Here is a 12,863-nt window from a genome sequence, read left to right on the forward strand (position 1 = left end):
GAAAAAAATAGAGGTAATATATTATAGCAATTAACATTTACATACTTGTTTTTGCATTTCTAAAACCTAGGTACTACTTTAAAAATCGAACATTTTACTGTTAACTTATAATTACATCATAATGACTTTTTAAAATAAAATATGGCTGCCTATTTCTGCCGTGAAGCAGTAATGCGTTTCGGTTTGAAGGACGGGGCAGCCGTTGTACTGTTAAAAGTGAGACCTTAGAACTCATGTCTCAGTGGGTGGGTAGCGGCATTTATATTGTAGATGTCTATCGGCTCCGGTTACCACTTAAGATCAGGTGGGCTGTGAGCTCGTCCACCCATCTAAACAATAAAAAAGATATATAAAAAATAAAAAAATTATCAACTCAATTAATTTTTATATCGTTTATTTCAGAAAATAACGACATTAAAATGATAATTCTGTTAATATATCGCAATTCACTTAATTCTACTTTTGTATTATACTTACATGAGTAAATAAATTCAATAATTTATATATATGTTCAACAAAACAGTACCATTAAATGTTCGCTAACTTTAAAATGTCTTTTTTATTTACAAAATTTATAACCGACGCTTGAAAGGCAAACGTGACTAAGCGACAATGCGTGAACTTTACAGTAGACTAATTTAAAGTTGAAATACCTGAAAAAAAACATATTTTAACGAATCTAACTGTAGGATTGAAATGATTTTAATAGACCTAGAAATATATATTTTTTGCGCATCGAATACGGTTATTGCCTATCATTTATGTACAAAGCAGTTATTGTCGTTTAGTCACGTTTGCCTTTCAAGCGTTGAATTATGTATTTGTTATCGCAATACAATTAACATAGAGGCCGACAGGTGGCGCGCTAATAGTTTGTAATAAGTTTAAGTATTTTTTATGCATTTAGCGACAGTCATATAATAAACTAAACAAATACACATGAAACAATACAAATTACATTTTAGATTATACAAAAAAAGAGAGTCTAATTTCCGTTTGTACATTGTCTCAAATTTAATATAGAAATTACTTTAACAAAAAAAAAAGCATAATTTAATTGCTAAATCACATAATTACTTTATCACAGACATTAATTATCATTTTATACTTATACCACAAACAATTTATTAAATTACTTTTCAAATTATTTTTCAAACCGAATGATTCTCAGAAGAATACAGAAAATATAAAATTTAATCTGTTGATTTTTTTCTCTTAATTTTGTCTGCTGTATTATTCTGTATTATTTAGCTTCAAAATAATCCGCAAACACGGTTCGCCGGCACCGCTTTATCTGTAAGTAATATATTCATTAATAGTATTATATCCATTGAATTTATTATAATAAATAATAAACATTAACTGAGAAGAAATCACACCCGGTCATCCGGGCCCAAATTAGGATTCCCTGTGTTATTGGTACCAAATACTGACTATATATATATCTTTTTTTTTTACAGTTTTCGTGGTCTCTCGACCGGCTTAAAGGTGCTGTTGCCAGGCAATAAAATATTTTAAAAAAAGCTCACAACACGGCTACAATATTTTTTTTTTATTTTTTTTTTTCTTAGGTTGATGGACGAGCTCACAGGCCACTTGGTGTTAAGCCAGCTACTGGAGCCCATAGACATCTACAATGTAAATGCGCCACCCACCTTGAGATATAAGTTCTAAGGTCTCAGTATAGTTACAACGGCTGCCCCACCCTTCAAACCAAAACGCATTACTGCTTCACGGCAGAAATAGGCTGGATAGTGGTACCTACCCGCGCGGACTCACAAGAGGTCCTACCATCAGTAAGTGTATTTACCTATAATCTCTAAAGTAACAATGAATCGATAGAGTTATTATATGTGACTATTAAGTTGTTTGATCAAAATAATCAAAGCCGATTAAACAAGATCGTACCGATCTCTATTCCAAAAACAAACAATATACACTCACTTATCATTTTCGGATACGGCAAATTCAAATTATCCATGATCTCAACGAACTCGGCAAGCGACTTCGTCAATCTGGGATTGTATTTCTTCTCCTCGGCCACAGAGGTCGCTGTCTGCCCTCGGTAATCGTGCGCGGGATATAGCACGTACTCGTCGGGCAACGTGAATATTCTATTGTGGACCGATTTGTAGAGGGTCTCAGAGTTACCCTCCTGGAAGTCGGTGCGGCCGCAACCCCGGATCAAGAGGGTGTCACCAGTGAACGCCAATGACTAGAAAGAAACAAGGGTAGACATTAGTGAACTAAGAATATTAATTGTATTTTATAAACACACTAGCTGTACCCGTCTGCTTCGCTTGGCATTTAAAATTAACATTATTATTTCTCACCCCCACAAAAAATTCTCATCATTAACGCCCCCGCAACTGGTGTAGGGAGTCCTACAGTCACATAAATATCCATTAAGTACATGTATTTTCTACATGGATACCAAGTTTCAAGCCAATCGGATGCATGGTTCAGTAGTTATAACGGAACATCCGTAAAAACCACTGTAGATTTATTATATATTAGAATAGATAGACACAGGCCACCGATCGTCGGATCTTTTCAGTGGGTCGCGATTACGATGCGGTGGTATATTCTGTGAAGTACTGCTCTTGCTGGGACTAGTGTTAACTAATTCTCTCAGGTTGAGCAGGTGAGCTCACAAACCCTCTTAGGTTACCAGTGAATAGGCAGGGAAAATCTATATATATAATAATGAATTGCTGTTCGTTAGTCTCGCTAAAACTCGAGAACGGCTATACCGATTTGGCTAGTTTTGGTCTTGAATTATTTGTGGAAGTCCAGAGAAGGTTTAAAAAGTTAGATAAATATGAAAATGCTCGGAATTAAATAAAAATAACAATTTTGTTTTTCCTTTGATGTGTTTTTGTTTGTTTAAGTTTTTATACAAAAGTTTAGGTCTTTTATTTGTCGATTGAGGCACTACGAACGTCTGCCGGGTCAGCTAGTTATTCGATAAAAAAGTCATTGACACTACCTACATAACACAAAGTTGTTCTAGGTAACGGCAACAGCAATATATTTATTAAGTCTCTACCGACTCCGATTGGAACTTGTGTGTTGCCTATAGCCTATTTTAAAAGCAAAATACCATTAACATTGAATATTATTTTGATTTGAGTGAGACCTTTTCTGACTGGCGCTTCAGTTTCGCTACGATTGAGGCTCAAGGTCATCGTGATGCTACTGAGCTCTAGTAACCTAAAGACAGGCCGTGAGCAGCCGGGCTCTTCCTCGCGTCATTTTCCTCATTACTGAGGATTGTGACTCCCCCGCTGCATCAGTTTCCCTCCATCTGCTGCGATCCTTAGCTTCATGAAGGGCATTGTGGAAGTTGATGTTTAGGAAGATCGTATTTGGTCCGACCATCTCGTGGGACTGCGTCCTCTGGGACGTTTGCCATCTACCTTTCCTGTCACCATCAGCTGTTGTAGATTGTGACCCTCTTTACGAGCAATACGTCCGAAGAATTTCAGCACGCTGCGAAGGCATATAGTGGAAAGTCTAGTTTTGATATGAAGCTTTCTCAGAATAGACACGTTGGTGCGAAAGGCGTTCCATGGAATCTGTAGCATTTTTCTCCAGCACCACATTTCAAAGGCCAATAGCATAGCTACCAAGCTACATCAGTAAAATAGTTCACCTGTTCGTGACATATGTAAGTCAAGCATCCATTAGTGTGGCCCGGAGTCGCAGCAGCGAGGAGTTCGTGGCTCCCGAACCGCACCAGGTCACCGTCGAGCAGGTGGATATCGGCTTGGGCACCCGAATCCTTGCCTATGACGCTTTTAGTACCCGGTACGAGTGACTTCAGCTTCCCAGTGCCGGTTATATGGTCGGCGTGCATGTGTGTGTTCACTGAAATTAAAAAAAAAACAATTTAGCTGATCAGAGTCAATGCCATCAGATGCCATGCTGAAATTAATAGACGTGGACAAATCACTACTATTAGAGAGAGAGAGAGAGAGAGAGAGAGACAACATACTTTATTGCACACCGAAACACAATTAACATAAAAAATGGAGCTTTACACACTTAAAAAGGGCTATAAGGTCACTCTGACGAACATAGTCACGTTAGCGCCCGATAGATGGCGCTGGTAGTGATTTTTATCTTTTGTACCATAATGTCGAATCAATATTGCAATTTTATTTAAATGCATGTGGCATCATTGGAACACAAACTACACTAACTATAGTACATTGTGCACCAAGGGACAAAAGTTAGACATTTCCCCCCGCGTGTAAAATTGGTAAACACGCTGGATGAGATGTCCTACTTTTTTCTCGCGGTGCACATACTATTTTTTCTCCTACCAGGCCGAAAGTTCGACATTGTAAAAAACTTAACACCCGTGGAGTGCCGAGGCGGGGGCCAGGGGCGAAGCCCTGGCGGGAGGTGGAGGGGCAGAGCCCCCCACTCATAAAAAAAAACAATTTAACTGTTTTTAATTTTCAAATAAACTACTACTAATTGAATAAGAACTGTCTGATGAACTCATCTTTGTTTAATACTTCACTATTAAATTTTATTGCCTTTTGTTTATTTCACTTTTACACTAAACACAATATTGCAAATTACCCGAGCACAATGGCGGAGAATTTTAGGTGCGTGAGAGCAGACGTAGACACTAACGCGCATGCGCACTTATCAGTACCCAGGGAGGAAAAGTTAGACTTTCTTCCCTGTACAGCGGGACGAAAGCCGAACTTTCGGCGTAGTTAGGAGAAAAAGCACTTTTTAAAGTCACAGGAAAAACTTTTTTTAGTTTAGAAAATTATCTGCAATACCCACTAGCATAAATGAGTTTAAAGCCAAGTTCCTGTATTAACTTAGCATCCCTCTCGGCGTGTTCTAAAACTGGATCTATGAGGACCGCTTCACCAGTCTTCTTATCTCCAAGTAAATATGTATATGTGCTACTCACTGTATCAAATAACTAGAAAAAAAAGTTAGGCCATTTATATTAATTGAGTTCCAAATTTAAACAGAATGGAGATATTATTTTTTCCTCTAATTGAAAAACAATTTTAGTGTTTTATTTTAACATCTATACCTTTTAGGAGGATGTACATATGAGGCTCTAAAAAGAAAGTCTGGTATAAATATTTATCAATGATAGATTTTACAGACAGTTTGCCTTCTTGAGAGCACAACAGAAGCCCGCAACCTTTGGTTAAGTGCTTGAAGGAATTATGATATTGCTCATATATCTAGGTAAAAGTTTATGGACTTTGATTATTATCATATAATATATTTATCGGTCTCTGATAACTGATAATTTAGATTACAACTACTTTCCTAAGTTTGTTTTTATTTCAATTACCATTACACAAGGCAATAAATTATATAGAGTAAGCACTTGTTGGCTGATGACTTAAGACCAAGATATCGATATTAATTTTCAAGTTCTTTGCAGTTTGTTATTTTAAGATTGCACAATTTATTTGTGATATCTTTCAAAACAAAAACAAAACTCAGTTATGAATTGTATTACCTCTCTACCTTTCAATACCATACTAACCAGTGGTATGGTATATTGTAGTGCCCATCAGACAGGATATTCCGTCTCTTAGAGTGAAACAGCTTTTGTACAATTTTTTTTTTTTTTTTTTTTATATAATGGCAATCTGCTGCTACTTTCAGCAATTTCTGCCAGTGTCGTGTTATGGCTACACATGGAACATTGTCGAGCTATTTAAATACACTTTTTATTATGAAAAGTATCCCATTTTGGAAATAATAATGTTGCCTGGGACTAACACAAATTTAATGTTACTATAAACTTACATATTATAATAAAGATTATGTACAGAGAATAATGCACTACATATAATTATAATTTTATAGAGTTAGTAGTTATAAACTTAATAAAAGCATTTATAATACGGGAGTCTGGGAATAGTGAGAGGAGGTGACGGACATTTACCGGCCGTTGAATTTTCAGTTCGCTAATAACTTGGTCCCATATGAGTGAGTTGTTCAAGCGACAATTGAGGAAAATGTGATCTATACTGCCGTCGTCCAAACCACATTCACACAACGAATTGTCACGTATTCTAATTTTATGTAGAAATACCGGAGAACAGCAATGACCTAAACGAACTCTACAGAGCACAGATATAACAGGTTTGGAAATCTTTTTGAATTTAAAAAACCATGGTTTTGTAGGAACGGTGGGTTGGATTGAAGCATATAAGCCTCCCTTCGTCTTACTGGACTCTGTCCAGTAGGCTTGCCATGACTTACTTAAATTAGACTTAGCAAGATGGAGTAAATCATAAGTTTGGACAGAGTGATGTTTTAGGTCGGCTAGGCTGCTGGAGATTGCAGCTTTGGCCAATGAATCAGCAATCTCATTACCTCTGATGCCAGAGTGGCCAGGAATCCATACCAAGATAATGTCGATCTGCTTTTTCGAGCATGAAAACAAACAATTTTTAATTTCAGAGATTATTGAACTGTGGAGTTTATCCCTGAAAGGGTTTTTGACGATAGCGTCCAGGGCACTTCTAGAGTCTGAAAAAATAACTGCCCTTGTAATAGTGCTATGGGAAAAAACAAACTGACAGGCTTCTAAAATACCAATGCATTCCCCAGAAAACACAGATGTTTCCGGAGGGCACCGGAATTGAAGGAAAATGTTGGAATTTTGGTAATAAACTGAGACACCCGTCCCACTATGAGATGAAAGTTTCGAAGCATCAGTAAAAAACCTGTGATAATCTCGCCACCTGGACTCAACTATGGACAAGAATTGTGTATTGGCCTCAACAGTTTCCTTGTCCAAGTCAATGGACGCAATATGATTTGGTATGAAGCTTAAAACTTCAATTGGAGAGTCATACATGGGGAATCTATTACACTGCTGGACATGAGTTCTTTCCTCAATCATACGGATCTTCCTAAAAGAATTCAAAATAAGTGGGGGATCCTTATACTTCCAGTAATCTACGTTCCCATATAATCTATCTAGGTGGATGAGTTTTGGCAGTATCATATGGTTTTTATGGAAGTATGCTTTAATTATAAACCTATCTGCAAGATACTGCCTGCGAAGGATAAGAGGTGGGTCGGCACTCTCCACCTGCAGGGCATTGCTTGGGCTGGACTTCATACAACCCAATATAATGCGGAGAGACTTTGATTGAATGGCATCCAATTTTGCTAATGCTGTTTTGTTGCAAGGGTCTAATAAGAAAGAGCCATAATCCAATAAACTTCTTATTGTAGCATTATAAATGAGTTTTAATGTGATAGGATGGGCACCCCACCAAACACCCGCAAGAGCCCGCAACATATTAATATTTCTCTCACATTTACTAATTGTGTAATTAAAATGTGCGATACCGGATAGTCTAGAGTCCAAGACGACGCCGAGAAATTTCACATTATCTTCGACCTTGATGGGAGATCCTTCAATTTCTAGATGTACATCTGGTATAACTCGTTTACGAGAGAAAACCACAACAGAGCTCTTAGAGGCTGACAATTGGAGTCCATGAGCAGAAAGCCAATGATTCAGAGAATTGAGGGATATTTGCATGGATATGCCAGCGTCAACTATGGATGGGACAGCTGTATATATGCACAGGTCATCTGCATATTGTAAAATATGGCATCCGATGTTGAGTGACCTATGCAAATCAGATGTATAAATGTTGTACAGCAAGGGACTCAACACCGAACCCTGGGGGAGACCCCTCCAGAGCAGCCTGGATGTGTGGACAAGATCACCAGGGATGTGTACGCTAACAGTACGGCCTGCCAGAAAATTACATATGCAACGTTGTATCTTTACCGGAACACTCAGCTCACGTAATTTACTTCTGAGCACGGAAAGAAGAACATTGTCGTATGCAGATGAAATGTCTAGGAAACAGGCCACAACCGACCGGTTTTCACTGAAGGCAATTCGCGTATCAGAAATAAAGGTGCCGATGCTATCTAAGGTACTGAACCCCTTTCGGAATCCAAACTGAGAGTCTGCTATCATTCCCTTACTTTCCACATACCACTCCAACCTATTTTTAATTAAATGTTCAAGGATCTTACCAATTACAGGGGAGAGTGCAATAGGACGGTAGTGATCAGGATTATCAGGAGATTTGCCTGGCTTCAGAATAGGGATGATTAATTGAGATTTCCAAGCGTCAGGGATATAACCAAAATTAAAACATGTATTTATTAAATTTAGAAGGAACTGACGACTATGTTGACCAGACATTTTGTAAAACGAGTAGGGAAAGCCATCTAAGCCAGGAGATGAGTCCTGGACATATTTAAGTACAGAATTTAGCTCATTTATGGAGAAAGGTTCGTCTAAAGGATCAACAGCGAGCATATTAATTGCCAATGAGGGACATTCATCAACAAGAGGAGCATAGGCAGGAGCCAATCTGTTAATGAATTGTAGGGCGATGCTCCGTGAGATATTGGGAGAATTTTGAGGGAAGCATCCGCGTCTAAATTTTTTATAATTTTGCCAGACTAGGGAAGACGGGGATGAAGGTGAAAGAGAGGAACAAAATTTTTTCCAACTCTCATACTTTTTTTTCTTGAATGTGCGCTTGGATTTAGCCACTATTCTGTTAAATTCCCGAAGGTTGGAGAGGGTCATATTCTTGATGTAATTAAATTCAGCTTCCTTCCGGGATTTAATAAGGTCTGTGCATTCTCTGTCCCACCAGGGAGGAGAAGATAATTTTCCCAAAGATGAATTTTTCAAGGGAATACTCAGATCTGCAGCAGCTGAAATGGAATCTGAATACAAACTCAAACAAGCATCCAAATTGTCAAAAGAGATTTGGGGAAAGGAAAGGATTCTTTTATCTAGATTCTGTTGGTAAATGTCCCACCTGGCGTCAGTAATGCGATACTGCAATAAGGGAGTTCTATTTTTGCTGGGGAGAGACCTATTGGAAAAGGTAGAACAAATAGGGTAATGATCACTACCGTATGTTAAATTAAGACGTTTCCAGTCTAGGGAATTTACTAGAGTGGATGAACACAGTGTTAGGTCCACACAACTTCTGCTTTGACCCGGTCTAGGGAGTCTAGTGGCTGATCCATCGTTAAGGACGTATAACCCTATTTCATCTATTAGCTCTGCCAAATATGTACCTGAAGCGTCACAATGGTCAGATCCCCACAAGAAGTGATGACAATTAAAATCTCCCATAAGAATAATTGGGTTCAATAAAATACATAAATTTCTTAGGAAAGGAATACATATAGGGACAGAAGGAGGGAAATAAATGGAGATAAAATTAATACCAATGATGTTAACACCAATGGCATTAATCTCGGCTCCATGAGGAGGAAGAGAAAGAGAAGAAGAAGGGAAGACATTGTTGACCAGTATAGCAGCACCACCATACCCGTCATCACGATCATCACGGTAGGTGCTATAACCTGGGATGTGAAATGGGAGATGTGGCAAGAGCCACGTCTCAGAAATTGCAAAGATTGCGGGATTATATAAATTGATTAAATGGAGAAAGTCATGTTTTTTTGGGAGGGCGCTCCTGGCATTCCACTGCAAGAGATTTAGATCCATTATGGTGGGAAAAAATAGTGTCAATTATGTCATTGGCAACGTGGTCAGGTAGGTTAATTTTAGTTAAAAGAGAAGCTAGTAGTTTAATTAGAGAGAAGATTTCACTAGAGGGAATATCTTCAGAAGGAGAAGAATTTTTACTGAGAGCGCAGCCATTATTAGAGGGAGAAAAAGAGTAGGAATTAGTAATAGCTCTATGGGTTCTTTGATCATAGCCCGGGACGTGAGGGGCATGACTTTTAGGCTTCTGGAGGATCGTTTTTCTGTAGGAGGAAGAGGAAGTCTGAGGATGGAAACGTAAGGACGAGGGGGCTGAAGGAATAATATGAGTTGTGGGAGGGACTGATGCTGAAACATCAGCAAAGGACTTTGACACAGTAGGGAATGTTTTGGATGCTTCTGCATATGAGATGTTGTTCTGGGCCATAGCAACTTTAATATTTTTTTGTCTCTGGTATTCAGGGCATTGCTTGCTATTAGCACAGTGAGGTCCAGAGCAATAAAAGCAAGTTGGGTCCTCTTTAGTGCAGTTCTCACCAAAGTGTTCATCACCACAGCGGAAACAGCGGGGCTTTGAGCGACATTGAGTTTTTGTATGACCGAATTTACAGCATCCAAAGCATTGTACAGTAGGGAAATAATATATATCTACAGGGAGGGAATTGAAGCAGCAAAAGACACGTTTTGGGAGGGTCTGACCATCAAATGTAAGAACCACAGAGGAAGTAGGTTTCCATTCTGGTACCCCATCAGTAATAACTTTGTGATTAATGCGTCTCACCTTCAGTATTCCGCCACAACCAGATGGTGTCTTAATATTTAAAGCTATCTCTTCTTCTGACCAGTCATTAGGCACACCCTTAATAATACCCATCCTAGTGATATTATAAGTCGGGATTAATGAGGAGTATCCATTTTCTAACAATTCTTTGTTGGCCAAAAATGAGTTTGCATCCTCTGGAGATTTAAACTGGACAGCAATCCTATTCCGACCTATTTTTTTGACTCCATCAGGAAGAACATTTTTAATATTAAGTTTGATCATCATCTGTCCAAACTTAATGGGGTGGAGGGTAGTTCCCGATTTCGGGTCAGATTCTATACGAGTAACATGGACCAAAAATGGAGCCACATCCCTCGCAGAATAGCGTTCGCGGCTATACTTATTAGGTGCTAACGGTCGTTGTTGTTTGGAAGTAGACAAAGCAAGATCATTATCATTGTTGGTTTCGAGAGCTCGCTTACGATGATGTGCTTCAATCGACTCGAAACTAGTTAATGGTACAGTAAGGACTGGTGAGTATGTAAAATCACCCTGAGGATGTTGTCCCTCATCGTTCCAGGTTAAACTAGGATCTGGGGGACGGCCAGGGGGTCGATCGTCAACCTCCATGATCGGCCCGCATTGACTATGCGAGATTAAATAAATGAAAACTTACCTTATGGCTTCACACAAAATTTGACAATTACAACAAGAAGAACAAACACAGATAGATATAGGCAGCAAAAAATATAACCAAAAATACAAACAATTAAAAATTAAAAGGAAAAATCGTTCGCATGTGCTAACCATCAAACCCTCAGAGAAGTCTCCTTTCTTTTGTACAATTAAACTGAGCATGTTACAAAGTGGGTCTGCTGCCAAATTTAAATTGTTTTTATAACCTCTAGTAATATTAATACCAGTTAGCCCTTGAGTTTGTCAATCGATTAATGGAATTGACATCTATTGCATATGACAAATTACTAGACTTTTTAATTAGATTATGGCAAAACTTTTGCTCATTTACAATTGAAAGATCATAAAACTGACTGTTTATATTCGCAGCATTTCTCTTCTGTAATGTAAATTATTTTTATTTTTATTGCATAGATGGGAGGACAAGCTCACAGCCCACCCAGTGTAAAGTGGTTACTGGAGCCCATAGACATCTACAGAGTAAAAGCCGCCACCCACCTTGAGATATGAGTTCTAAGGTCTCAGTATAGTTACAGCGGCTGCATCACCCTTCAAACCGAAACGCATTACTGTTTCACTGCAGAAATAGGCAGGGTCCTACCACCAGTAATTACATTATTTAATTAATAAGATATTAATACAAACCTGTCTGAAAAAGAAAGTGGTGTCTTTATGTACTGCTGACATAGTTCTGACATGAAATAATAAATTTGAAAGTTTGTATCTATCAGCCGCCCTCCGTCCACCAAACACCAATGATTGCAACATTCTAAAAGATTAGAAAGATATTGAATTACTATAGCTATTTCTTTAACTATTTTTGATCCAACATTACCATAAATATCACTGTTTAATAAATAAAATATGAAAGATATCCATGGCATCAGTGCATAAAATATTTGCCTTTAGAATGAATGAATTCATAACCCATTTACAGTTAATGGCTAAGCAGAGTTTTGGCTTTTTTGAGACATTGTGGATGTGCATTACTGAAATAAATGGATTAACATGAATGTTCAACATGAATGTTCAACCTGAATGTTCAACCTCCTGCACCATTTTAAAGAAGAAAGTAAAATCAGCTATCTGCCATTTCTCTCTTGTAGTGGACATGTAAATGATTACGAGAGTACTAGTAATTATTAACTTTTTGTATGAAACTTGGTAATAAAGTTTTTGTTTTTCAAAAACAGAAGTCTTAGCCTTATTATTATTAATGCAATAAAAACTGTAACGTGAGTAAAAACGTTGCATTTTTTCAATTATTTTTTGGGAAATTAAAAATTTTATCTATTATTTTTTGTGTTCAGTTGCCTATGTTTATTATCGCAATTTTTTATAAAAATACACAACATATCATTTAACAGGTAAAAACAATAAAAACTTACTTTAAGACGTTTAAAATATCTTCTGCTTTCAAAATCAAAACATAGTTTAATTTTCAGCCACGTAATGCTTATGAAAATTGCTTTACAAAAAAATTTTCTTATCAGTACCGTAACTACATAATTTAGTACGTACCTTTATGTACAGTAGATATAGGTTTTTACTTATAAATCGAACAAGGCACTGGAATTCAATAAATAAATTCACTGTTTGTTTAGTTAGTATATTGTATATAATAAGTATATAATCTATGGTACTGGTTGTTGTACAAGACACTGTCTTTTTAAAAAAAAAGATATATACTCAAATTTTATTTAGAATTGAATATAAAAATACAGTATAAATGTATAATAAGTTCGCAAATAATCGATTAATAATATTTTTTCTGCGTACATTAGAGTATGTACACAACTACACACAGAGTAGACTAGATGACTAGTGTAAACA

At 37.4% G+C, this 12,863-nt stretch overlaps 1 protein-coding gene across 2 annotated transcripts; it reads right to left on the minus strand.

Moving 5' to 3' along the window:
* Window positions 1–377: 377 nt before the first annotated feature.
* On the minus strand, window positions 378–12,702 carry LOC114242414 (persulfide dioxygenase ETHE1, mitochondrial). 2 transcript variants are annotated; one of them, XM_089735038.1, is made up of 6 exons: window positions 12,552–12,702; window positions 11,676–11,799; window positions 4,807–4,951; window positions 3,656–3,870; window positions 1,945–2,215; window positions 378–1,294 (listed from the first exon to the last, which is right to left on the minus strand). In XM_089735038.1, the coding sequence occupies exons 2-6, from the start codon at window positions 11,796–11,798 to the stop codon at window positions 1,254–1,256; spliced, it is 795 nt and encodes a 264-aa protein (XP_089591164.1). In that variant the 5' UTR covers window position 11,799; window positions 12,552–12,702; the 3' UTR covers window positions 378–1,253. The 2 variants fall into 2 exon arrangements, with proteins under 2 accessions (XP_089591164.1, XP_028029474.2); XM_028173673.2 differs by having other exon boundaries at window positions 12,419–12,552.
* Between the last annotated feature and the right edge of the window lie 161 nt (window positions 12,703–12,863).

The sequence above is a fragment of the Bombyx mandarina genome, chromosome 18 (genome assembly GCF_030267445.1).
Source record: "Bombyx mandarina strain Sakado chromosome 18, ASM3026744v2".
NCBI lineage: Eukaryota > Metazoa > Arthropoda > Insecta > Lepidoptera > Bombycidae > Bombyx > Bombyx mandarina.

What these genes read in the sequence shown, in the direction of transcription:
- LOC114242414 (XM_089735038.1), bottom strand. Translation starts at nt 11,798, where the DNA reads ATGTTGCAATCATTGGTGTTTGGTGGACGGAGGGCGGCTGATAGATAC. An exon ending in CCACTTTCTTTTTCAGACAG is followed by an intron (nt 4,952 to 11,675) that starts GTTTGTATTAAT and finishes TTTTTTTTCTAG; the next exon opens with TTATTTGATACAGTGAGTAG. An exon ending in CTTTAAACTCATTTATGCTA is followed by an intron (nt 3,871 to 4,806) that starts GTGGGTATTGCA and finishes TTTTAATTTCAG; the next exon opens with TGAACACACACATGCACGCC.